This window comes from Cervus canadensis, chromosome 22, assembly GCF_019320065.1.
Source record: "Cervus canadensis isolate Bull #8, Minnesota chromosome 22, ASM1932006v1, whole genome shotgun sequence".
In the NCBI taxonomy this organism is placed as follows: domain Eukaryota; kingdom Metazoa; phylum Chordata; class Mammalia; order Artiodactyla; family Cervidae; genus Cervus; species Cervus canadensis.
Window position 1 is genome coordinate 45,191,486 of NC_057407.1, and position 27,949 is coordinate 45,219,434.

A 27,949-nucleotide genomic window follows, 5' to 3' on the forward strand; every position below is an offset into this window, starting at 1 on the left:
TCTTCTAAGTGGCTATTAGTCTCTTACACTGAACGTTTTTTCCTTTTCTCAGCAGATTCTCATCTGTTGATGTTTGTAACCTTCACCTCAGTATTGTTTCCTGTCTCTGTTTACTTACTTTTCTCACTGTCATTCACACAGATGTTTATTAAGTGCTGGTAGGTGTTAGCCACTAAAGTGGACTCTGTATGGTGTTAGAAAGTGTTCTAGTTTCATTCTTTTACAAGTGGTTGAACAGGTTTCCCAGCACCACTTGTTAAAGAGATTGTCTTTTTTCCATTGTATAGTCTTGCCTCCTTTGTCGAAGATAAGGTGTCCATAGGTTCGTGGATTTATCTCTGGGCTTTCTATTTTGTTCCATTGATCTATATTTCTGTCTTTGTGCCAGTACCACACTGTCTTGATGACTGTGGCTTGGAGAAAAGGGAACCCTCTTACACTGTTGGTGGGAATGCAAACTAGTACAGCCAATATGGAGAACAGTGTGGAGATTCCTTAAAAAACTGGAAATAGAACTGCCATATGACCCAGCAATCCCACCCCTGGGCATACACACTGAGGAAACCAGATCTGAAAGAGACACATGTACCCCAGTGTTCATCGCAGCACTGTTTATAATAGCCAGGACATGAAAGCAACCTAGATGCCCATCAGCGGACGAATGGATAAGAAAGCTGTGGTACATATACACAGTGGAATATTACTCAGCCATTAAAAAGAATTCATTTGAATCAGTTCTAATGAGATGGATAAAACTGGAGCCCGTTATACAGAGTGAAGTAAGTCAGAAAGATAAAGACCAATACAGCATACTAACGCATATATATGGAATTTAGAAAGATGGTAATGATAACCCTATATGCAAGACAGAAAAAGAGGCACAGATGTATAGGACAGACTTTTGGACTCTCTGGGAGAAGGCAAGGGTGGGATGGTCTGAGAGAACAGCATTGAAACATGTATATTATCAAGTGTGAAACAGATCACCAGCCCAGGTTGTTCTCATTGGGGTGACATTTGTTTATTCCCACACACTGCTAAGTGCATCTTTTATTAATGGGTTTTCTAATGATTAATCAGCTCTGAACTTCTAGAATGAATCCTTCATCATTCGATCTTATTGTAATGACAGTTACTCAATACATGTTTGTGGAGTGCCAGGTGTGAGCCAGCGACTGTGTGAGGCTTACCTGAGAGAGGAATAGCCCAAATGGATGTTTCCTGCTCTTGGAGAATATATGGGCTAGTAGGGAAGACAGACTCCTCATCAGATAGGTACACACCTTGATTGTGAGGAGAAGGAGAAAAATACTTCAGGAAACTGAAAAGCTGTGGGTGGGGAGGAAACCCAGAAGAGTGGGGTGTCCTGTTAACCAAGAAGAAGGCAGCTTTTTCAAAAGATCAGATGTGTCAAGAGCCATGAAGAGGTCAAGTGCAAGGGGGTAAAGAATGTTCTGTTTCTAACCAATCTTCCTCATATATTTTTTTCTATGGTTATTTCTTCCAGCCTCATCTTTTACATTCATATTTGAGTCTTTACAAGTTCTCCTATATCTTGAATTGATTTCCAGCATGACTTCAGATTTTTCAGAAATGTGATATATAAAAGCTGCATATCAGATTCTTCCCTTATGTTTATTTTCTCCACCAGAAAATGGAAAATGAAATGCATTCCCTACTGATTGTTGTCATTTACTTGACAGCACTGGTGCTGAATGCGTAATATTGCTCGGCGTCTCCTGCACCGTCAACTAGAATGGGCTGGCTCTGTGAGTGGCACCTGTTAATTAACTAATGTGGAAAGATGTCACTGATGTGGAAGACTGTCATGGGATAATAGACCTTCTGTATACAAATGCTGAAATAACTTTCACAAAATAAGATTTTAATGAAGCAAATTGATTTTCAAGGCAGAGTGTCTTGGTGCCATGGCGATTTTCTATCCCTTCTTTTTGTTTACTTATGCTATAGCCCTTTCTGTTTCTCTATTGGTGGGAGAGATTCAACTTGGTATGTAAAACCCTCCCCATTAGCTTTCTTATCCTTATCTGTTCCTTTTGAAATAAATCTGGGTGGTTTTTTTTTTTTTGCATTCATTTATTAGACTGAATAGTTGTATTTTCCTCTTTTTCCTTTCTAGTCATTTTAGTTACAGAATAACATTCTTTCAGAGTAGGTGGTAGTGCAGACCATGGAACCAGAAGGCCTTGGCAGAGGCACCTAACCTTTCTCAGCCTCAGCTTCATCATCTGTGAAATGGGGCTGTTAAGGAGCTTTTTGGTTAGATAATGTTTAAAGCAATAAAAATAGTACCTGGCACATGATTAAGGGCCATATAGGTTTTTGCTGCTATTACTGTTCTAATATCTAAGTGTTAGTTTGGAGTTTTGATATATTGATTTATTTTACTGATAGTCACAGTTTGTTATCACGAGTCTTTATTGAAATGTATGAAAATAATTTTTCATGTAGAGTTTTAATAGGTTTAGAGAAAAACAATATTTATTTGCCACATTTGTGGCTTATGATTACAAAGTATCAGAGCTAGAAGAAACTTCAGTTGTCACTTAGTGCTCCTTTGTCATCATTTTCTAAGGAGGAAATTAAGGCCTGGTGAGGAGGAGCGGGTTGAGCACAGTCACTGGTAAATTCTGGAGGGCTGGGACCAGGACGCACTTCTTCAGGTGTCCGGTTAGTTGCGCTTTTTCTGCTGTAACTTGAATGATAAGAGTTTCACTCTCCATTTTTGACCAACCACAAATGAACCAATGCATGAGCCTTCCCCCACAGAACAATGTAAGGAATGTAGAATACCTCTAACATTCTCAAATTGGATTCTCTAAAATTTTGATCTGTTGATGTGAGCTCAAAAGGGCATCTCATTGGTCGGAAAAGTGGCTGAGGACTTCTTGGTAAAGACGACACACCAAGCCAAGAGAAAGGAACTTTTGTTCCTTCTGGGTATTGGTTTCTTATTGCCATAGTAACAAAGCTGCAGGTTTAATATCCTACAACAAGACAAAAATTTATTCTCTTACAGTTCTGGAGGCCAGAAGTTCTAAGTCATCCCTTGGCAGGGCTTTATTCTTTCGGTAGGCCTCTGTTTCCCTTCCTTGAAAACCCAAGCTGAAGAGCTGCTGGAAGCTGCTGCATTCCTTGCCTTGTGGCCGCTCCCTGTATCACTCCAGCCTCTTGCTTCTGTCATCACATATCCTACTACTAGCTCCCATCTCCCTCCTGCCTCTTATGAGAACCGTTATGATTATGTTGGACCTGCTTGCATAATCCAGGATAATCTCCCCATCTTGAGATCCTTAACTTAATCATGTTTACGTAGTCCCTTTTGCATTATAAGGTAACATTCAGTTTGTGGGAATAGGGCATGGATATCTTTGGGGAGAGGGGGCGCTATTTATCCTACCACATTTTCAAAATACCATCAAAATAAGAGTCAAGTCTTCTAACTTATTAACTCCAGGGGAAATCAGAAGTTGCCCAGGAAAGGAAAAATAATCATAGTTTTCTTTGTGAAGTATTTAGGAATAGTGTTTACAGTCATAGCAGTGTAATCAGAGAACACAGTTTGATTAAAAGTAAGAGATAGGGACTTCTCTGGAGGTCCAGTGGCTAAGACTCAGCATTCCCAATGCAGGCAGCCCAGGTTCAATCCCTGGTCAGGGAACTAGATGCCACATGTTGCAACTAAGAGATACCACATGCTGATAAATAAATAAATAATTTTTTAAAATTATTATTATTTTTTCCAGTGGGTTTTGTCATACATTGATATGAATCAGCTATGGATTTACATGTATTCCCAATAGTAAGAAATAATCATAGAGGGGAGGTGGGGAGGGACTTGTGTGCCTGTGAGGTGGGGGTGGGGAAAGACAGCCGCATTTCATCACTGCATGGCAGGAAGTCATTGGATAGTGTCTAAAATGAAAAAAATGCAAGTGTGTTATTTAGTAAGACAGAGATAAATAATAAAATGATAAGTAAAAAAAAAAAAAGCTAGTTGCCTCTGGGGAGAGAAGGATGACCTGGGAGTACAAGAAGACTCTGATAAAAATAAAAATAAGTGCGAATTGAAAGAAAGAGAAGCAGGACAGTGATAATGCATGGAGTCAAGAAAAGATGCTTTTGAACATCAAAAACCAGAGATCAAATTGCCAACATTCATTGGTTCATAGAAAAAGCAAGAGAGTTCCAGAAAAACATCTACTTCTGCTTTATTGACTATGCTAAAGCCTTTGACTCTGTGGGTCACAATAAACTGTGGAAAATTCTGAAAGAGATGGGAATACCAGACCACCTGACCTGCCCCCTGAGAAATCTGTATGCAGGTCAAAAAGCAACAGTTAGAACTGGACATGGAACAACAGACTGGTTCCAAATAGGGAGAGGAGTACGTCAAGGCTGTATATTGTCACCCTGTTTATTTAACTCATATGCAGAGTACATGATGTGAAGTACCGGGCTGGATGAATCACAAACTGGAATCCAGATTGCTAGGAGAAATATCAATAACCTCATATACACAGATGACGCCACCCTTATGGCAGAAAGTAAAGAAGAACTAAAGAGCCTCTTGATGAAAGGGAAAGGATGAAAAAGTTGGCTTGAAACTCAACATTCAAAAAATGAAGATCATGGCATCCGGTCCTGTCAGTTCAGTTCAGTTCAATTCAGTAGCTCAGTCATGTCCTCCTCTTTGCAAACCCATGAACCGCAGCACAACGGGCCTCCCTGTCCATCACCAATTCCCGGAGTCTACCCAAACTCATGTCCATTGAGTCGGTGATACCATCCAACCATCTCATCCTCTATCATCCCCTTCTCCTCCTGTCCTCAATCTTTCCCAGCATCAGGGTCTTTTCAAATGAGTCAGCTCTTTGCATCAGGTGGCCAAAGTATTGGTGTTTCGACTTCAGCATCAGTCCTTCCAATGAACACCTAGGACTGATCTCCTTTAGGATGGACTGGTTGGATCTCCTTGCAGTCCAAGGGACTCTCAAGAGTCTTCTCCAACACCACAGTTCAATAGCATCAATTCTTCTGCACTCAAAGTTCTTTATAGTCCAACTCTCACATCCATACATGACTACTGGAAAAACCATAGCCTTGACTAGATGGACCTTTGTTGACAAAGTAATGTCTCTGCTTTTTAATATGCTGTCTAGGTTGGTCATAACTTTCCTCCCAAGGAGTAAGTGTCTTTTAATTTCATGGCTGCAGTCACCATCTGCAGTGATTTTGGAGCCCAAAAACATAAAGTCAGCCACTGTTTCCACTGTTTCCCCATCTATTTGCCATGAAGTGATGGGACTGGATATAGTTTTCTGAATGCTGAGCTTTAAGCCAACTTTTTCACTCTCCTCTTTCACTTTCATCAAGAGGCTCTTTAGTTCTTCTTGACTTTCTGCCATAAGGGTGGTGTCATCTGCATATCTGAGGTTATTGATATTTCTCCCGGTCCTGTCACTTCATGGCAAATAGATGGAGAAACAATGGAAACAGTGACAGACTTTATTTTCTGTCTCCAAAATAACTGCAGATGATGAGAGCAGTCATGAAATGAAAAGACACTTGCTCCTTGAAAGAAAAGCTATGACACACCTATAGAGCATATTAAAAAGCAGAGACCTTACTTTGCAGACAAAGATCCGTCCAGTCAAAAGTATGGTTTTTCCAGTAGTCATGTGTGGATGTGAGTTGGACCTCAAAAGAAAGCTGAGCATGGAAGAATTGATGCTTTTGGAGTGTGATGTTGGAGAAGACTCTTGAGAGTCCCTTGGACTTCAAGGAGGTCAAACAGTCAATCCTAAAGGAAATCAGTCCTGAATATTCATTGGACAGACTGATGCTGAAGCTGAAGTGCCAATATTTTGACCACCTGATGTGAAGAACTGACTCACTGGAAAAGCCCCTGATGCTGGGAAAGATTGAAGGCAAGAGGAGAAGGGGATGACAGAGGATGAGATGGTTGGATGGCATCACTGACTCAATGGACATGAGTTTGAGCAAGCTCCAGGAGCTGGTGATGGACAGGGAGGCCTGGCGTGCTGCAGTCTGGGGTCACAAAGAGTTGAACACAACTGAGCAACTGAACTGAGTAATGTGAAGGTTGACAATTGCAAGACTTGTAATGTATCCCATTAAAAGACTTAAAAACAAAAAGTCCCAGTCACTGTGTTGGTTTGGACTCTTAACAGAGTATCAGAAACAACTCAAACTAGCCACAGGAAGAGTGAGTCTGCAGATGCAAGGCTGAGTGATGGAGCTCAAGGCAGAGTCATTCCTGGGCCCCAGAAGCAGCTGGAACGAGGGGCCCACAGGTGGCACCGGAAGCCCTTCTCCTCCCCGTTTCTCGTTTCTGCCCATCATTTTCCTTTCCTTTCTTGCTGTGGCCCTGCATCCTTGGTCCTTGAGATGATCCATCACCACTGCTATTCTCCTGTTTGAGATGTTAAAGTGTGTTCTTCCGAGAGATGAAGCTCTCTGCTTCCTTGCCTGACTCGGGAACTCCAAGGGAAGAAAACAGTGCCAGGATGCAGTCACCTTGTGCGGAGTGCACAGCGACCAAACTTCTCAGCTTCTCCTTCTTGGGATTAACTGTATTATGGACTTTTATTTTAAAAATGAGACACTGTGTATTCTATTTAATAGAACAGGTTAGCACCTTGTATAATGTGGGAAGATGCCTCTGGTAGATTCTTCAGTGAGAAAAAGCAAGCTATAAAATCTACTCCATGCATGTATGTATGTGTGTGTTTATGTATATTTCACATGCCTAGAAAGACTCTATAACAGGCTCTTAAGGAATGTGAGTTTTGAGGAAATGGAATGTTTGGGAAGTTTTAATCGTCTCTGTCATACATTTTATATACAAATACATATAGTTGTATTATTTGAATATTTACAGAGTATAAGAAAAACAAGAAAAAAGTTAATTTGTCCATAATGAGTATATATTGCTTTTAGAATAACAAAACCAGTGGCAGAAACCTGTGCCACTTTGGATTGCCTATAGGATAAAATGTAGGGTCTCCTGCCTTGGGAATCTGACTACAGCTTCTTTCTCACAGGCCCTATATTCTAGCTTCATATAATCACTTGACTACGGCATGTTCAAATCCCAACTGGAAATCTTTCTTGTGTTTCTTGGCTAAAACTAGTGAAGTCCTCCCCCTCCCTCCTGCCTGTCCAAACCCTCCTGTCTTTCGAAAGGTCACTTCCAGGCCCTCCTTCCCTATAAATGCTTGCCGCATCCTTCCATGGATCCTGATCTCTAACTGGTAGCAACAAGCTGATGTTTTATTCTGTCCTGTGTTTCGCATGTGTTTATCTTTTTTTCCCTTTTATAAAGTGATTTTATTAAGTTGATTTGGACATACTGTAGATCAAATAATATTTTCCAAAGATAACAATTATGAACTTTAAATATCAACATAAAATTAGTAGCTTCAAAACTGTTAGTCATATTTTCCAGAAACAGCATGATAAAATAATTCTACTATGTAGAAATACAAAAGTCTAGGACTAGCTGAAAACTCAGAAATCACATGTGGATGTCTTTTTAATGGGCCTTGAAGGGAAGGAACTTTTTTTTTTTTTTGAGTTTTTCCCCTCACTGTCTGGCACTATGAAATTTACATCACAAGTGCTCCAAGTATTGCAAATCACCGAGGGTTTGAGTGACTGATGCATGTCACTCTTACCAGCTTAGAGATGGATGGCAGGGGAAGGAGTCTTCTGGGCCCTCAAGAGCCCATCTCTGGCTTAGGGTCCCGCTCATAAAAGCCCCTCCATAATTCTGCAAATGCTGCATTGTTATTGGAGCCGAATTAGACAAAGCTCTCAGGCTTTGCAGGAGGACCTTAGACCTCTGCCCCCCTCCCTGCTTCTCCATCCCACTCCCTACCAGGACTTTCCTGGGTCTAGCACCTGAATGATCCATTGTTCTTTTCCCATTAATTTCCTGATAAAACTTTGAAACTTTCTGCCCCTCTGAGTTAATAAAAGTTAGTCATAAATGACTTTCTATCATAAGTTTCAGGTATGAAATTAGCATCCACTTCTGTATGTTCTCACATTCCAAAATTGCTCCAGGGGTACTTGCTTAAGTTAATCTTAAGCTCTTTTAGCTATCTCTGAGTAATCAAAATTCATGTGTCTTCAGTGCATAAATTCCTTAAGTGTGTTAAACTTCTTTCAGTTTTTTTTTTTTTAGCGGTTTTTATAATTGACTTTGTTCTACCCAAAACTTTTTCCTCTCAAGTATGCAACTAGACCCTCACTTTTGGCCACACAGAAAAATAGGTTTACCTGTTGCTGAAATTCAGGGTCTCTGTTTAAATCAGAAAAGTGCATTGTAGCCCATGAGACAGGTGGCCAGAATAGATCAGAAGCTTGGAGCAGTTCGGTGCAGTCTCGTTTATCTGTGGAGCTAAGTGATTCTATTGCTAATCGCAGGAGAATCCAGGGATCACTGTGGACTCAGGGGAACTGGAGTGGGTTTTGTTTTTAAGATAGACTCATATATAGAGTTTTCATAGGAAAGTAGTTGGGAATGAATGCAGAGTCCCTTCAGGTTTTCAGAAGAAAAGTTGTTGTTTAAACATTAGTGTCCATCATGTTTGAGAGGTCCCAGCCTGTGAGGTACTTTGCATTTCAAGTTCAGTGAGGTAGTAGTTTCAGAGCACAGGATTATGAATTGGCTAGTCGTCCTTATCAAGCAAGATGTATTCACTGTCCCTCTCCTGACTGGGGAAAGCCAGACTCTCAGAGACCCTCAGTGTTTGGGAGTGACGGGTGTGGGGTGGGGGCTTAAGGTGAAAGTGGACTCCAAAGGTGAAAGTGGACCCCAAAGCTCCAGGACAGAGGAGTCAGAATTGAGAGGGCCAACACAGGAGAAGGATGAAGGCCGGGACTAGGCGTTGGACTGGCCTTAGGCACAGTGTGGACACTCAGGGCCTCTTAGGAAGCCCCTCTGCCAGCCTGTGCAGGCACGTTGGACAGAGATTCACAGGCTGGAATAGCAGAGGCAAAGGCCAACTCTGAGATGGCTCAGCCATTCTTAACCTCGGAAAAGTTCGGACATATTTTCCTCTGGGGCCATTTCTGTGTGTGGGTGGCAGCTCCTTCACTTTGGCGTAGGACCTGCCATTCACAGACATCTCCGTTTATCCTACCTTGTGTTCAGAACGACATCACCACTTTCACCCTCAACGTTTAAAAGAAGAGTTTTAATTCAGCTGACATGGTGTGACTCTGGTGGTTTTGGTGGTTAAGCATTGGTCAACTTGGGAAAAACGAAACCATTTCCCCACATTGAATTGCAGAGATGTTTTTATACTCCTCTTCCGGATTGTCTATTCAGGTTGACTCTGATGGACCCTAGTGGAAATGACCACATGTTTGTTTGATGTAAGCATGGGATTATCTGCAGGGAAGCCTCTATCTGGGGAGGTTACCCTTGGGTTTAGAGTGTTGTTTTCAAACCATTAATGATAGAAAGGAAAAGTACTTTCAAAAGCTTGGAATTTCAAAGTGTAGTCTCACATTTGTTCTCTGCTCCAACAGATTTTGAGAAAGTAATAGTATAATAAGGACAAAATGACCTTGGCTAGAGTGACCAAAGTTGGAAGCAGCTCAGGCATGTCAACATTTCTGGAACATTAAACACTTGGAAATAACTTATGGGGATGGCTCCTTTAGAGATTTGCTTATAGTTCAGTTCAGTTGCTCAGTTGTGTCCAACTCTGTGACCCCATGGACTGCAGCACGCCAGGCTTCCCTGTCCATTACCAACTCCCAGAGCTTGCTCAGACTCATGTCCATCGAGTCGGTGATGCCATCCAATTATCTCATCCTCTGTTATCCCCTTCTCCTCCCACCTTCAATCTTTCCCAGCATCAGGGCCTTTTCCACATCAGGTGGCCAAAGTATTGGCGCTTCAGCTTCAGCATCAGTCCTTCCAATGAATATTCAGGACTGATTTCCTTTAGGATTGACTGTTTGACCTCCTTGCAGTCCAAGGGACTCTCAAGAGTCTTCTCCAACGCCATACTCCAAAATCATCAATTCTTCATCACTCAGCTTTCTTTATAGTCCAAATCTTACATCCATACATGACTACTGGACAAACCATAGCTTTGACTATATGGACCTTTGTTGGCAAAGTAATGGCTCTGTTTTTTAATATGCTGTCTAGGTTGGTCATAGCTTTTCTTCCAAGGAGCAATTGTCTTTTAATTTCCTGGGTGTAGTCACCATCTGCAGTGATTTTGGAGCCCAGGAAAATAAAGTCTGTCACTATTCCCATTGTTTCCCCATCTATTTGCCATGAAGTGATGGGACCAGATGCTTTAATGCAGAATAATTCTTGGATTTTTTTTTTCGAAGAATTGGTTATGATCCATGTAAAGTAGTTCTTGCATTCTTTAACTTAATTTTTATTTCTTTCAGAGATGTTGGGATGGAATATTAAGATGTCACCTGGCCAGAGAACTGGGAAATGATAGAATGCTATCCTGAGTGTCTTTGTATAGGATCTCTAAGGGAGATGACAGGCAGGCAAGGGACAGAAACCTTGCTCTTAGCCCCACCTCCTCTACGAAGTCCGCCTGCTGCTCGAGAAACAGAACTGACTGCAAGAAACAGAGTTGACTGTGGCTTTCCCTGTATATTTACCTCTGTGCTGAAACTTCACTCTTGGATCTTAACCCCTTCATGAAGGGGTGCCTTCTCTTCCTTGCACGGAAATGGAAGCCATCTAGCCTGAGGGGCATGGCAGGGGATACAGCAAGGGGCTGTGCATTTGGCCCAGGAGGTCTGAAGCAGAGCTGACCTAAGCCACAGGTGGTGGTGGTTCTTGTTCAGTCGTAGGTCGTGTCCAACTCTTTGCAACCCCATGGACTGCAGCACGCCAGGCTTCCCTGTCCTTCTGTCTCCCAGAGTTTGCTCAGACTCATGTCCGTTGAGTCAGTGATGCCATCCCACCATCTCATCCTCTGCTGCCCCTTTCTCCTCTTGCCCTGTCTTTTCCAGCATCAGGGTCTTTTCCAGTGAGTCAGTTCTTTGCACCAGTTGGCCAGAGTACTGAAGCTTCAGCTTCAGCATCAGTCCTTCCAATGAATTTTCAGGCTTGATTTCTTTTAGGATTGACTGGTTTGATCTGCTTTCAGTCCAAGGGACTCTCAAGAGTCTTTTCCAGCACCACAATTGGAAAGCATCAATTCATTGGCTCTCAGCCTTCTTTATGGTCCAACTCTCACATCCTTATATGACTACTGGAAAAATCATAGCTTTGACTATATGCACCTTTGTCAGCAAAGTGATGTCTCTCCTTTTTAATACGTTGTCTAGATTCTCTTGAGTGTATCTCTGTCTGGAGTCTGAGTGAAAAGGAGAGGAAACCCCCTCCCAAGACAACTACAAAAGGCATGGCTAGGCCACTCCCAGGGGCTCTGGCCTCTGCCTCCACTGTATCGTCCTCAGCCTTCTTGGGGCAGAGGGAGGTGGACGAGAGTCATACCCATGTGCCTGCCAATGGTGGTCCCCACCTCACTCTGGAGAACATAACCCTGGCAGTGTCCTGGGACTTCCTTCCCTCTTTCTGGAGGTAGGGGGTCTTTCTCTTGACTGGGGAGAAGGAAAGTGGAGACTTAGGGAATGTCGCCTTCCTTCCCTTCCCTTCCCTTCACCACCTCCTTAGATGTATTCCTTCACTTTAGGAAAGCGTGTCCTGTGTGAGGTCGTTCACAGCGCTCTGCCCGTGTTAACAGTCTTATCCTTGGGTCCCGTGGGTCAGGCGAGGGTGACCTCCTCGGCCTCTGCAGTGGTTGTGAAAATGCCAGTCTACACTCCCCTTCCTTCCAAGAAACTCTATTTCCTAACTCCCTCTGTGGGGAAATTCCGGATAGCACGGAAGCAAATGTGTCAAAACCTATCTGGTATGTGGGAAGATGTAACACAGAAGGTTTGGCAACTTGAAGTCTGACGTCAGGGCATAGGACCCTACGGACTTTACCAACGAGTCATCAGGGACCTGGAAACTTTTCTCAGGCTTCAAATTGTGTCAACTCTATACCCTTGACACCATTTTTCCCATTGATTCTACTCATTCCCTGATACCTGTGGCATTATGTTATCGTGATTCTTTTTCTGTTATGTTGGCACCTTTGCCTCCACTTCTCCTATAAATCCCTTTCCTGTCTAGGGTCTACTCGCCCTTCAGTCCTAGACTCTGGGCCTTGTGTGTCCTTGGGAACTTTCCCACCCTCTCCAGTCATCTTCCACCTCTGTTTTCAAGTCTGACTGCTACCCGGTTTCTATGTGTTCATTTCCAACTACCTTTGGACTCTGGCATCTGGACGTTATCTCAAAACTCAGTATGTCTTGAAAACTAACTTATTATTCCTAGAAAACTTGCTTGCTCACTGCTTCCAGTGAGAATCTGGTTTTTCTCTTTCTGGGGCTTTTTCGCCACACCTTACTGCTGCCACAGAGTCACAAATCACACTTGTTAAGTGATGTTTCTGCCTACTTCTTGTTCCCCACCCCACCAGCACTTGGTCGTGGCCAAATTGCAAAGGCCTCTTCTTTGACTCTCTGGTTTCAGTTCCCCACTGGCTGCTCCCAGAGGCTCCGTGGTATTTATAAAAGTCCATGGACCTCAAGAGTTATAATATATGCAGGTCCAGATCACTTGGGGACTTCGGCTTACTTGATGACCTTGAACTGGTGACTTAAATGCCATGAGGTTTTGTTTTCCCTTATACAAAGTGGAGATAACAGCATCTGGATAATGAGCTCTCCTGGAGCTGTTAGAGAATTCGTATGAAATATGACATGTAAAAAGCCAAGTAAAGGTCCGGGCAGAAAGCAGGTGTTCAGTAAATACTGCTGTCATCCCAGTGGAAACCACACCCCCGGCTTCACTTCACTTCCTCCACCCCGCCCAGTCTATCCCAGTCAATTTTATGTTTAGCTGTTTTAATCTAGAGCCGGTTACACAGAGTGAAGCAAGTCAGAAAGAGAAAAACAAATATTGTGTATTAGCTGAAACTCCAATATTTTGGCCACCTCATGGGAAGAGTTGACTCATTGGAAAAGACCCTGATGCTGGGAGGGATTGGGGGCAGGAGGAGAAGGGGGCGACCGAGGATGAGATGGCTGGATGGCATCACCGACTCGATGGGCATGAGTTTGAGTAAACTCTGGGGGTTGGTGATGGACAGGGAGGCCTGGCGTGCTGCGATTCATGGGGTCGTAAAGAGTCGGACACGACTGAGCGACTGAACTGAACTGACTGACGTGTGCTTTGTTGCTCGGTCGTGTCTGACCCTTTGCAACCTAGTGGTCTGTAGCCCTTCAGGTTCCTCTGTCCATGGAGATACTCCAGGCAAGAATACTAGGGTGGATTGCCAGGCCCTCCTCCAGGGGATCTTTCCAACCCAGCGATTGAACGCAAGTCTCCTGCATTGCAGGTGGCTTCTTTACCATCTGAGCCTCCAGGGAGGGAAGCCCATGCACATATATGGATCTAGAAAAGTGGTATTGATGAACCTATTTGTGGGGTAGAAATAGAAACACAGATGTGGAGAATGGACTTGTGGACGTAGCAGGGGAAAGAGAGGGTGGGTGAATTAAGAGAGTAGCTTTGATGTATATATCCACCACCATGTGTAAGATAGACAGCTCATGGGAAGCTGCTGTGTAGCACGGGAGCTCAGGCCAGTGCTCTGTGAGGACCTGGAAGGGTGGGATGAGGGTGGGTGGAAGGGAGGCTTAAGACAGAAGGGCTACATATATGCTTAAAGCTGATTCACATTGTTGTACAACAGAAACCAGTACAGGCAATTATCCTCCAATTAAAAATAGATTTTTTTAAAAAGTTCAGGTATGGTTTATATACAGTGAAACAAACAGACCTTATATTTATACCTTATATATTATATATATATCATATATATGCATTTCTGTAACCAACACCTCATTAAAGTACAGAACATTTCTGTCACTTTAGTAAGTTCTGTCCAACCCCTCCCTCAGAAGCAACTACTATTCTCTTTTCAATCAATATAGATGAGTTTTTCTTTAAACATGTTCTTACCACTGAGTTTATACACCTCATTTGTTTCTGGTGTCTGTCTCTTGGCCTCATTTGTTTTTTGAGATTCAGCCGTGTTGTTGTGGGATTCAGTGGCTCATTCTTTTTTATTGCTGAGAAGTACTCCATTGTATGAATGGATATCTCTTTGTTTATCTGTTCTCCTGTTGGTGGACACCTGGGCTATTTCCAACGTGGGGCTATTTTGACTACAGGTCTAATGAGTCTTTTTGTGAATATATGTTTTCATTTTACTTGGATAAACCCCTAAGAGTAGAATTGCTAGATAATATGGTAAAAAAAAAATATTAAAAAAAAAATTGTTGATTGTTTTCCATCAGCCATGCCTGTGAGTTCTGGTCACTCTGCATCTGCACTACCATTTGGTATTGTCAGGTTTATTTTATTTTATTTTTTTCATTCTAATTATTTCTGTTTGTGTGGTGGTATCTCACTGTGGCTTTCTTTTTTTTTTTTTTTTTATTAGTTGGAGGCTAATCACTTCATAACATTTCAGTGGGTTTTGTCTTTCCTTTTCCTGATGGCTAACAGTGTTGAACACTTTTCATGTGCTTTTTGACATTATCTTTTGTAAACTAAGTGTTCAAAGCTGTTACCCATTTTAGAAATTAGATATTTCAGTTTTTTATTATTGAGTTTAGGAATTATTTATATGTTCTGGATATAAGTTCTTAGATATGTAATTTATAAATTTTTCTCCTAGTCTTTGGCTTGTCTTTTTCTTAACGCTAGTGGTGAAGAACCCCCCCCCTCCCAATTCAGAAGACAGAAAATGCAGGTTTCATCCCTGGGTTGGGAAGATCCCCTGGAGGAGGGCATGGCAACCGACTCCAGTATTCTTGTGTAGAGAATCTCATGGACAGAGGAGCATGGTGGGCTAAGGTCCATAGCGTTGCAAAGAGTTGGACACAACTGAAGCAACTTAGCATGCGTTTCTTAATGGTGTCTCTTAATTTACAAAAGTTTTAATTTTTGGTGCAGTGTAATTTATCCACTTTCAAATGATGAGGACTTTTTGAGTCCTGAAAAATCTTCACAACTATCTCTTAGTTGTGAAGATCTTCTCTTACATTTTCTTCTAGAACTTTTGTAATTTTAGCTTTTATGTTTAGATTTGAGATTTGCCTGAAATTAATTTTTTAATATTATGTGAGGTAGTGGTCAGGCACCTTTTTTCTCTCAAACAGCTAATCAGTTTTTCTATTCTCTTTCATTGAAAATAATTTCATTTTTCTAAAGAATTCCTTTGTTGAAAATCATTTGACCTCATAGATGAGGGTCCATTTCTGGAATCTGAAATGGGAAGTATCTGCATGAACTCATTGTTTTTTCCCCTGTCTAAAAGGTGTATACTTATCTCTGTCCACTTAATCAGTGGCCGAGTAGCAATGAGTTTTTCTTGTTCTCAGATCATGGTCTCTGAATACCCTTCTCGTTAAAAGAAACCAGGACTCCTTGGAGAAGGAGCTAATGCCCAGTATTAGGCAGTAATTCATAAGGTGAAATTGGGACATATTATCTTAGCGGAAGGTAGGACACTTCAAAGGGCCCTCTCTCAGTGACCAAAGATGGAACAAGTTGAGCATAAAAGAATAATGATTGAAATAAATTAATATTCATAAGATATGTTATTTAAAAATCTATTACATTCACAATGATGCTCCATAGTGAACTGATTAGTAACTTCAGTAATCTCTAACCAGTTTGGTCACATTTAGGACCTCCAGACACTCCAAAATCACTTTTGGAAACAGGCAGATGACAACAAAGAAACATTTATCAACCATCTACCTTGCCCTTCCTTTACAAACCACATTTTGTGATATCCAAATCAGCTGACGAAGATTCTTTTTTTTTTTTTTTAATTTATTTATTTATTTTTTCAGTGGGTTTTGTCATACATTGACATGAATCTGCAATAGATTTACACGTATTCCCCATCCTGATCCCCCCTCCCCGCTCCCTCTCCACCCGATTCCTCTGGGTCTTCCCAGTGCACCAGGTTCGAGCACTTGTCTCATGCATCCAACCTGGGCTGGTGACCTGTTTCACCATAGATAATATACATGCTGTTCTTTCACAACATCCCACCCTCACCTTCTCCCACAGAGTTCAAAAGTCTGTTCTGTACTTCTGTGTCTCTTTTTCTGTTTTGCATATAGGGTTGTCGTTACCATCTTTCTAAATTCCATATATATGTGTTAGTATGCTGTAATGTTCTTTATCTTTCTGGCTTACTTCACTCTGTATAATGGGCTCCAGTTTCATCCATCTCATTAGAACTGATTCAAATGAATTCTTTTTAACGGCTGAGTAATATTCCATGGTGTATATGTACCACAGCTTCCTTATCCATTCATCTGCTGATGGGCATCTAGGTTGCTTCCATGTCCTGGCTATTATAAACAGTGCTGCGATGAACATTGGGGTGCACGTGTCTCTTTCAGATCTGGTTTCCTCGGTGTGTATGCCCAGGAGTGGTATTGCTGGGTCATGTGGCAGTTCTATTTCCAGTTTTTTAAGAAATCTCCACACTGTTCTCCATAGTGGCTGTACTAGTTTGCATTCCCACCAACAGTGTAAGAGGGTTCCCTTTTCTCCACACCCTCTCCAGCATTTATTGCTTGTAGACTTTTGGATAGCAGCCATCCTGACTGGCGTGTAATGGTACCTCATTGTGGTTTTGATTTGCATTTCTCTGATAATGAGTGATGTTGAGCATCTTTTCATGTGTTTGTTAGCCATCTGTATGTCTTCTTTGGAGAAATGTCTGTTTAGTTCTTTGGCCCATTTTTTGATTGGGTCATTTATTTTTCTGGAATTGAGCTGCAGGAGTTGCTTGTATATTTTTGAGATTAATCCTTTGTCTGTTACAGGAGAAAACCAGCTCAAAAAATACAGAAGGACTGATAGAATTTGAAAATTCTGTATTGCCATGTCTGTATTGCCATAATGAAATAATGGGACTGGACATTGGACATTAGTAGATAATGTTTGATGGGAAAATTTATACTGGATGGGTTGGGCTAACTGTCCCTGAACCCATAGGTCAATTTAACATCATTAAGGGTGGAACAGACAGACAGTATATCCCTCCAGATAGAATGCTACAGGGAATACAGAGTGCCCAGCTCCAAGTATTATTGCCAAAATAATCAAACCTGAAGTAAATCCAGTCTCTGGGTCTAATTACCAGTTTACAGGAAATGCACGGTTACAGGAGCAGCACTACAAGAACATCTATAGGAAAAATATCCTCATTTCTCCAACAGATAAATGGCGTGAAAAATTGAAGGTGGGGAAAGGACTGTTAGAGGTTGAAGGAGACTTAAGACAATGGCAAACTGTTGATAATTACTGAAGCGGGTGATAAGGATTCATTTTTCTAAAATTTCTCATGGCTTTCTTCATTTTCATAATAGTTTAAACAAGAAAAATGTGTGTTTTCATCTTCAGTGAAAGTTCTGTGAAGAGCACTGACAGATAGGCCTCTTACATCATATTAATGGGCTTCGCTGGCATTGTCACGGTTGTGAAGAAATATTTAGGTCATATTTCATGTCTAATCTCATATGGGCACCTTCCACGACAGGCGGTGACTTCTGTGTTTATAGTCAGAGCTTGGTGTTTGCTGTCTTTTTTCCTTCACACAACAAGCTGGAGAGTCCAGCCCAGGAGGGATTCGATTGCATGCTCTATTTGCACTCCTTCCTTGCAGACTGAATGAAACTCAGGAAGAGCACAGTTGTTCCTCATCTGTTTAGTCTGAGTCAAGCAGCACGCTGCTGGGTATCCAGCGGTCGGTGCCTCCTTCTGACGGGTTGTGTCCTCCTCTGCTGTTCACGTAGCTGGGTCCCCTGCTCCTCCGACCACCAGCATGCTGTGTCGCAGAGTGATCGTGAACTCCACAAAGGAAGACACCTTCTCCGACAGCATGTGTCTACCAAATACGACTCTCTTAAAAGACCTTTGTATTTTGTATTTTGAGTACTCCCGATTAACAAACAACAGTGTGATCATTTCAGGTGAACAATGAAGGGACTCAGCCATATATACACATGTATCTGTTCTCCCCCAAACCCCGCTCCCATCCAGGCCGCCACAGAACATGGGGCAGAGCTCCCTGCGCTACCCTGTAGGTCCTCCTTGGTTATCCATTTTAAATATAGGAGGATGTACGTGTCCATCCCAAACTCCCAGACTACCCCTTCCCCCCAGTCTTTCCCCCTGGTAACCTCTTTTTAAAGCCCTTCTGCTCTACCTGCAGCTCACAAACGCCAAGAGCTGATTCACAGCATGCCCTTGAGGGATGCCTTGTAACTCACAGGAGAATGCCTGCCAGTGTGATGCACGTGTCTTACCAGTTGCTGTTCTTTACCATATGCTGTTGATGACTTGTACTATCAAATCTTGTCTTTCAATCGAGAAATTTTGCTATTAATTCATTAGCAGATTCCTTTCCCTTCAAATATATTTATTTTCAACTTTGTGACTGTGCCAATTTTCAGCACAAGGAGTACAACCTAGATTGATGCCCTGTAATTTTGGTTTCTGTCTGCCTTTAGTGACAGAATTAATTGCTTTGTAGTCTAATTACTTTGCACTTGTCTAGGAAAAGCAGATCGGTTTACTGGAAATGACAATGTGCTGTGTTTGGGAAAGATAGCAGAGCTTGGATGGCTGTGCTGGGCAGTTTCCATCTAGTTGATCATCTGGGAACTAGGGACAAATGGATTGCAGGTCCAATAAATAAATGGATTGCAGGTCCAGCTTATAACACATGTCATATTTCCTTACCCTGTTTTTTCTCCAGTTTGCTTGTGTAGAATAGTTACATTGGAAGATTCACTTTTCCTAGAACATTCAGACGATGATGATCTCTTCAGACTGAAGGACCCCCTCACCATTTCGATTTATGACATTTCATGTTGTCTTTTCATCACTTTTGCATCTGAATCATTTGGGGAATTCAAAGTGTAATTTTACATAACAAAAACAATACAAAACATCAGCTTAAATGTATTTGTTGTAACAAGTACATCAAACTAAAAGTTGAAGACCAACCACACTGTAAATATGAGGTTTGCAGAAACAAAATGATTGAACCTGGCAATTTCTCAGTTTCACTGTGCTTGAAATCATTATGTTACATTTCATAATTTTGAGAATGCATGTGAAAAAAGCACTTCATTGCTTTATCTTCTTGAGGTGACCCAGTTACTTGTCAATCCTAATAGATCCTTGGATTTGTTGCAGGAAGGGGGACCCCTTCCAGGGCCCCAAACTGGGCTCTTGTCTAACACTCGGAAATGAATTGTCTGAGGAGACACATGTGCTGACAAAGCAAGAGATTTTATTGGGAAAGGGCGCCCGGGTGGAGAGCAGGAGGGTAAGGGAACCCAGGAGATCAGCTCTGTCACATGGCTTGCAGTCTCGGATTTTATGGTGATGGGATTAGTTTCCCGGTTGTCTTTAGCCAATCATTCTGACTCAGAGTCCTTCCTGGTGGTGCACGCCTTGTTCAGCCAAGATGGGTGCCAGAGAGGATGATTCTGGGAGGTGGTCGGACAGGTGGTGTCTCCTTTTGACCTTTCCCGAACTCTTCTGGTTGGTGGAGGCCTATTAGTTCCCTGTTCCTTATCAGGACCTCCTGTCCTAAAACAACTCCTGCAAATGGTTCCTATGGTGCCTGGCCAGGGTGGGCGGTTTCAATCAGCGTGCTTCCCCTAATAGACTCACCTGTGGTCACTGGGCCATCCCATGAAGAACTGTGCCTTTAAACAGAACCTGGGGACAGGGTGTTCACACCCAACACGTTTTCTTCCAGTGTCAGCAACTCTTCTGTCCCTGTGAAACCTGTCCATGTAGGATGGTGTTTTTCAAAGTGTAATTTCGGGAACCCTCCCATCAGAATCAACCTGGGGTGCTTTTTAGCAAGTATATACCTAGGCCTCAACCCCAGGCTCCTAGGCAGTCTCTCTGGGAGTGAGGGGTGGGGACCTGCGTTTTCAAAACCTTTCCCAAGTGTGTCTAGTACGGATATAGTTGAAGGACTGTTCAGAGTTTATGGAATGTAGAATACATGTGCCTGGTCTATTGGCTTCACGTGACACTTTATTCTTATGTTTTATGATGACAGTTTTGCCCTTCTCCTATTTTACCCTCAGGACTGGTCCGTCACGTCTGTAACCTGTTCACTGAGACTGCCACACTGTGTTTGGATGTGGACGACAAAAACAACAACGAGACTGCAGCCGCCCTGCTGTTCTCGCTGTTAGACATTCTGCACGGCATGCTGACCTACACTTCCGGAGTCGTGCGGCTGGCTCTGCAGGTAGAGGGCCCCTCCTCCCACCTTTCCAACAACCCTACACCACGCCCCACATTCTCATCATTCTCTTTTCTCTCATCTCCCTCTAATGTGTTTTTCAGTTTGAAAAAGAGCATATGATTCGATAGTCATCTTTGGGTGACCAATGTCAGACAGCTAATCTGAATATGAAAAGAAAGCAGGAGGGGCCAAAGACAAGACTTAGTCAGCACTTATTAGGGAACTGCCAGCAACTCAAGAGGTCATTTGCATTGTGGGGTTGGCCATGCACTATGCAGTCTTTGCTGTCTGGAGATGGTGCTCCCACCACCTCCAGCAGTATGAGTTAGCTAGTGAGGAGTAGTGGATTGAGTTATCAGGCATGAACACACATGCACATACATGTAATATGAATATATATGCATAGATACACACACACACGCGTGTGCATGCATATACCTTGCACTTGTTTCCCTTATGGCCGATAATGTGAAATTGCAAGATGCTTTTGAGAACTGGAGGTGTGTATTTAGTGGCCATGGAAAAAGTCAGGTTGCCCCAGACTGTAACCTGCCATTGTGGTCTGAGACAGGAAGGGCATATGAGTTCATCGAGTACTTTCTGGGCCAAGTGTTAGCTCTCACCACATGCCTGTCTCCTTTCATGTTTTCTCTAACCAACTGAGTTAGCTGATCCTTAGATCACATGATAGCACACGGCCAACAGGAATTCACTGATATATTTGGAGTCCCAGCTAAGTCACAAGTGCTGGGTATCACTGGTAGAATACTGGCCTGGATAGATGCAGAAGCTAAGGTTGGAAGCAGATCGTTCTGATACCTTGCCAAGAGTCATAGTAGCAAGAGCCAAGAATGAGTCCCTCAACCCTGGTTTAGTCTCTCTTATTCATCATTATGATAAATGGCATCTTTTATCCACAGTGAAGCTGGTGAAGTATTTGGCTTGTTTCGTGTGGCTTAATAAATAATTCCAAGAGCCCCTCAGCAAAGATGATAGTTAGTCAATAAGTTTTAACCCAAACTTGTAAAACCAGTAGATGAAAGTGGCCTTTGAACTACCTGCTTGTTTTTATTTGCTCATCTGTAAATGAACAGTAAAGCTTGGCTAAGTAGTCATGGAATCCTGAATTATGGATTCTCTTAGATTTCCCTCTTTTTTCTAATAAGTATCTCATCAGAGAGCATCATTTCTTGTTTCAATTTCCACAGTGGTAGCTTTATGTAATTCTTTAAGGTGTAGATGTCTCTCAGAGGATACTTTGATGGTATCAATCTGTAAGAGATTGTGTGTTGTGGATAAAAAGGATCAGACGAAAAAATTTTTTTAATTCTAGAACAATAGAAATTGCTTATTTCAAGTCATTAGATAGATATTAAAGGGTGTTTAAAACTCCTTAATACAAATTATTTTCTAATTTTCTTTTCTCAATTTGATAGTGTACCAATACATCACTGTTTTTTCTTTCTTTCTTTCTTTTTTTTTAGTACCAGTCTATGTTTTACTGCTGTCATTGTTCTAAATCTTTCCCTGTAATATCTGCCACATATTGCTTTTGACCTTGACAACCAACTTTGATCTCCATGATACCTGGTATCAGTCTGAAAGTGGTAGACTCTTTGAGATTGAATTAGGGAAAGAATTGGGTAAAGAAATGGAGTGGGGATCAAAGACAGACACATCCTCCTGCAATACTGAGCTGTAGGTTCTTTCGAAGCATAAGTCACCTCTTCCATCTGTAAACATGCTCCACACTTGGGATTCTTCTGCATTCAAAAGCCGTTTCTACTCTTAACACTAACCTCTTAAAACTAGAACTTGACTGTTGCCAGTGTCTAAAATGATAATACTGTTTAGATTTTGAGGCACCTGTCTCTTTTTCAGGGAGGAGGAGGATATGACACAGGCATGTGTACCAGGGAGATGAGGAGTTGGGGAGGGAGGTGTCAGAATGTCTCTTAGGAGCCCAGACTCTGCCCCCAACTTGCCTTGAGGAGTACTGTGCCAAAGATACAGAAGCAGACACAAATATGTGTGCCCAGCTCACTGGGGTAGGGGGGCCCCGTGGACTTTGCAGGTGGGAATACCTTGGATTCAGATCCCAGCCACAACACTTTCACCTGTGAGATGCTGGGCATCTTATTTCACCTGTCTGAGTGTCAGTTTCCTCATCTGTAAAGCAGACATGATGCCAACTACCCAGCAAGGGACTTAAATGAGAGAATACAAGATATGTAAATATAAAGGACATATTTATTGCCAGGAAAAATATCAATAACCTCAGATACGCCGATGACACCACCCTTATGGCAGAAAGCGAAGAAGAACTAAAGAGACTCTTAATGAAAGTGAAGGAAGAGAGTAAAAATGTTGTCTTAAAACTCAACATTCAAAAAGCTAAGATCATGGCATCCAGTCCCCTCACTTCATGGCAAATAGACAGGGAAACAATGGTAACAGTGAGAGACTTTATTTTCTTGGGTTCCAAAATCACTGCAGATGGTGACTGCAGCCATGAAATAAAAGACAATTGCTCCTTGGAAGAAAATCTATGACCAACCTAGAAAGCACATTAAAAAGCAGAGACGTTACTTTGCTGACAAAGATCTGTGTAGTCAAAGCTATGGTTTTTCTGATAGTCATGTATGGATGTGAGAGTTGGACTATAAAGAAAGCTGAGTGCCGTAGAATTGATGCTTTTGAACTATGGTGTTGGAGAACACTCTTGAGAGTCCCTTGGACTGCAAGGAGATCAAACAGTCCATCCTAAAGGAAATCATCCCTGAATATTCATTGGAAGGACTGATGCTGAAGCTGAAACTCCAATACTTTGGTCACCTGATGCGAAGAACTGACTCATTGGAAAAGACCCTGATGCTGGGAAAGACTGAATGCAGGAAGAGAAGCGGACAACAGAGGATGAGGTGGTTGGATGGCATCACCACCTCGATGGACATGAGTTTGAGCAGGCTCCGGGAGTTGGTGACAGATGGGGAAGCCTGGTGTTCTGCAGTCCATGGGGTCACAAAGAGTCAGACACGACTGAGCGGCTGAACTGAGCTGAAAGTACATATACTTGGCCCAGGGAGAGTAAGCCATGATTGGTCGCTGTGTTATTAATAGCAATAAAAGGGAAGGCAGTCATCTCCCCTTCCTGTTTACAGAGGGTTCCTGGGGGCAGTGATGTTCTCATGTCTGTGTCCCAGCACTAGGGAAGGCACTCAGTATGTCTTTATGGAGTAAACCAACTCCTAGCAGGCTTATGAGTTATTAATGTATGGTTTTATTTTGCGTTTGTGAGCCTGGCCCAGGGCTTGACCCCTGTGATCTTGGCAGAGGGATCAAGAGAGGAAGGTTGTTGAGTGTCAGGGAGCTTCATTTTGGTAAGACCATCAGCATGCAGATAGTGGAGCAAATCATCACCTTGAACCACATCCAGGGTCCTGCAGAGTGAACAGCGGGGTAGGGTGCTCACAAGTTTGGGGGTCAAGGAAGGAAAATAATCAGTATCAAAATCCAGGTCACCCGACTTCCCAGTCTGGCCCTTGTCTGTCATTTCTGGAATGACGGGAGAAACTTCACGCTTCCTCGAGAGGAGGGCGGTTAAACTGCTTTCCATTAGTAGGTGTGTCAGTGCTGCCCACAGACTGAAATGTGGCCCCCGGGTCCTCTTTCATCTCACACTCATGTGAAGGCTGTTGGGATTTCAGTATCTCTCTCTTTTTAAGAAAGTCATTTTTATTTATTTTTGTCCATTCTGTGCAGCTTGTGGAATCTTAGTTTCCAGACCAGGAATCAAATCCATGCCCTCTGCACTGGAAGCATGGAGTCTTAACCACTGGATCACCAGGGAAGTCCCTGTATTTCAGTATCTCTTGAGGTTACCGGTTCGACTCCTCCACGGCTTTCTCCCTGCAATTTTCCCCACGAGCTCGCCCCTGTCTGGCTGTTGTTCAGTCACTAAGTCGTGTCCAACTCTTTGCAACCACATGAACTGCAGCACGCCAGGTTTCTCTGTCCTTCATTATCTCCTGGAGTTTGCTCAAACTCATGTCTATGGAGTAAGTGATGCCATCCAACCGTCTCTTCCTCTGTCACCCCCTTCTCCTGTCCTCAATCTTTCCCAGCATCAGGGTCTTTTCCAGTGAGTCAGCTCTTTGCATTAGGTGGCCGAAGTGTTGGAGCTTCAGCATCAGTCCTTCCAATGAATATTTAAGGTTGATTTCCTTTAGTATTAACTGGTTTGATATCTTTGCTGTCCAAGGGAGTCTCAAGAGTCTTCTCCAGCACCACAATTCAAAAGCTTCATTTCTTCAGTGCTCTGCCTTCTTTATGGTTCAACTCTCACATTCACACATGACTACTGGAAAAACCCATTGCTTTGACTATATGAATTTTTGTTGGCAAAGTGATGTCTCTCCTTTTTAATATGCTGTCTAGGTTTGTCATAGCTTTTCTTGGTCCTTTTCAAGGACCAAGCATCTTTTAATTCTGTGGCTGCAGTCACTGTGGTGATTTTGAAAACTCATGAGATTTGTCACTGCTTCTACTTTTCCCCCATCTATTTGTCAAGAAATGATGGGACTGGATGCCATGATCTCAGCTTTGTTAGACTTGAGTTTTAAATCAGCTTTTCACTCTCCTTTTTCACCCTCGTCAAGAGGCTCTTTAGTTCCTCTTTGCTTTCTGCCATTAGAGTGGTATCATCTGCATATCTGAGGTGGTTAATATTTTTCCCAGCATTCTTGATTCCAGCTTAGGATTCCTTCAGCCTGACATTTTGCATGATGTATTCTGCATGAAAGTTAAATAAGCAGAGTGACTATATTATACAGCCTTGATGTACTTCTTTCCCAATTTTGAACCAGTCCATTGTTCCATGTCCAGCTCTAATTGTTACTTATTGTCCTGCATACACTTGTGTCCTGGAGATAGGTAAGGTGGTCTGGTAAATTCCCACCTCTTTAAGAATTTTCCACAGATTGTTGTGAGCCACCCAGTCGAAGGCTTTAGTATAGTCAGTGAACGAGAGGTAGATGTCTGTTTTTAAAATTCCCTTGCCTTTTCTTCTTTGGAGAAATGTCTGTTTAGTTCTCTGGCCCATTTTTTTATTGGGTCATTTATTTTTCTGGAATTGTATATTTTTGAGTTTTTCTGTGATCTAGTGTATGTTGGCAGTTTGGTCTCTGGTTCCTCTTCCTTTTCTAAATCCAACTTGTACATCTGGGAGTTCTTGGTTCACATACTGTTGAAGCCTACCTTGGAGAATTTTGAGCATTACTTTGCTAGCATGTGAGATGAGTGCAATTGTGTGGTAGTTTGAACATTCTTTGGCATTGCCCTTCTTTGGGATTAAAATGAAAACTGACCTTTTCCAGTCCTATGGCCACTGCTGAGTTTTCCAAATTTGCTGGCATATTGAGTGTAGCCCTTTAACAGCATCATCTTTTAGGATTTGAAATAGCTCAGCTGAAATTCTGTCACCTCCACTAGCTTTGTTCACAGTTATGCTTCCTAAGGCTCACTTGTCTTCACGTTCCAGAATGTCTGGCTCTCGGTGAATGACCACCCCATCATGGTTATCCGGGTCATTAAAACCTTTTTTGTACAGTTCTTTGTATTCTTGCCACCTCTTCTGTCTCATGGTTGAATGCAAGTGAGATTCGTCTGTGGTAGCCCATGGTCCTCAGCATGTCTCTCCCTCCCTTTGAAGACTGATGGTATCTCTTTGTCTCATCAAAAGATTGTTTTCTTGGCAGGACTGTCCAGGCCTGCAATGATCAGCCCCAGGGTGGTTTCCAGCCTCGTATGCCATGCCTTTGTGCTCCCTGTTTCTGCACCAAACAGTCACCTTGGCATTTTCCATGGGGCGCCTGCACCTTATCACTCCAGGCCTTCCCTCACCAGATGCCAGCTCCTGAAGCACCTGCTGCGCATGTCCTTCCCTGTAGACCTCACGCCACCATCCAACGATGAAGTCCTATCACCTTTCCCCAGTCCCACCTCAGCTTTATTTCCATGTCCACTGTAGCAGTTTCCACATTCTGCCTTTCGTGCCGTGGAAAGCTTACCATTGTTTTTTTTTTTTTTTAATTATAGTTAATTTACAATATTGTGTTAATTTCTGCTGTATAGCAGTGTCTCAGTTATATACATCCCTTTACTTTGCAGTTTTTCACTAGATACTGAATATAGTTCCCAGTGCTATACACTAGGACCTTGTTGTTTATCCATTCTGTATGTCATAGTTTGCATCTGCTGATCCCATACTCCCCATCCATAACCACTCCCATCCTCTGCCATGGCAACCGCCAGTCTGTTCTCTGTGTCCGTGATTCTGTTTCTGTTTCATAGATAGGTTCATCTGTGTTGTAGTTTAGATTTCAAATATAAATGATATCATGTGGTATTTATCTTTCTTTTTGTGACTTACTTCACTCAGTATGATAATCTCTAGATCTATTTGTGTTGCTGCAAATGGCCATTTTTATGGCTGAGTATGGCAGAAAATGAAGAGGAACTAAAAAGCCTCTTGTTGAAAGTGAAAGAGGAGAGTGAAAAGGTTGGCTTAAAGCTAAACATTCAGAAAACTAAGATTATGGCATCTGGTCCCATCACTTCATGGCAGATAGATGGGGAAACAGTGGAAACAGTGCCAGACTTTATTTTTTGGGCTCCAAAATCACTGCAGATGGTGACTGCAGCCATGAAATTAAAAGACGCTTACTCCTTGGAAGGAAAGTTATGACCAACCTAGATAGCATATTAAAAAGCAGAGATATTACTTTGTCAATGAAGGTCCGTCTAGTCAAGGCTATGATTTTTCCAGTGGTCATGTATGGATGTGAGAGTTGGACTGTGAAGAAAGCTGAGAGCTGAAAAATCGATGCTTTTGAACTGTGGTGTTGGAGGACACTCTTGAGAGTCCCTTGGACTGCAAGGAGATCCAACCAGTCCATCCTAAAGGAGATCAGTCCTGGGTGTTCATTGGAAGGACTGATGTTGAACCTGAAACGCCAATACTTTGGCCACCTCATGCGAAGAGTTGACTCATTGGAAAAGACCCTGGTGCTTGGAGGGATTGGGGGCAGGAGGAGAAGGGGATGACAGAGGATGAGATGGCTGGATGGCATCACCGACTCGATGGACATGAGTTTGAATAACCTCTGGGAGTTGGTGATGGACAGGGAGGTCTGGCGTGCTGTGATTCATGGGGTTGCAAAGAGTCGGACACGACTGAGCAGCTGAACTGAACTCAGTATTCCATTGTGTATATGTACCACGTCTTCTTTAACCATTCATCTGTTGCTGGTCACTTAGGTTGCTTCCATGTCTTGGCTGTTGTAAACAGTGCTGCTGTGAACATAGGGATGCATGTATCTATAATTTTGTCTGGGTATATGTCTAGGAATGGGATTGCTAGATTATGTGGCAACTCTATTTTTAGTTTTCTGAAGAACCTCCGTACTGTTTACCACGGTAAA

The 27,949-nt window shown here is 42.5% G+C and overlaps 1 protein-coding gene across 3 annotated transcripts in view; it reads left to right on the forward strand.

The window, feature by feature from the left end:
- Nucleotides 1-27,949, forward strand: part of ULK4 (unc-51 like kinase 4) — a 502,923-nt gene that overhangs the window by 299,148 nt on the left and 175,826 nt on the right. For all 3 annotated transcript variants that reach the window (XM_043443377.1, XM_043443375.1, XM_043443376.1), the window contains one exon: nt 20,305-20,471. In XM_043443377.1, the coding sequence (XP_043299312.1) occupies nt 20,305-20,471 (167 nt within the window). The remainder of the gene's footprint in view (nt 1-20,304; nt 20,472-27,949) is intronic.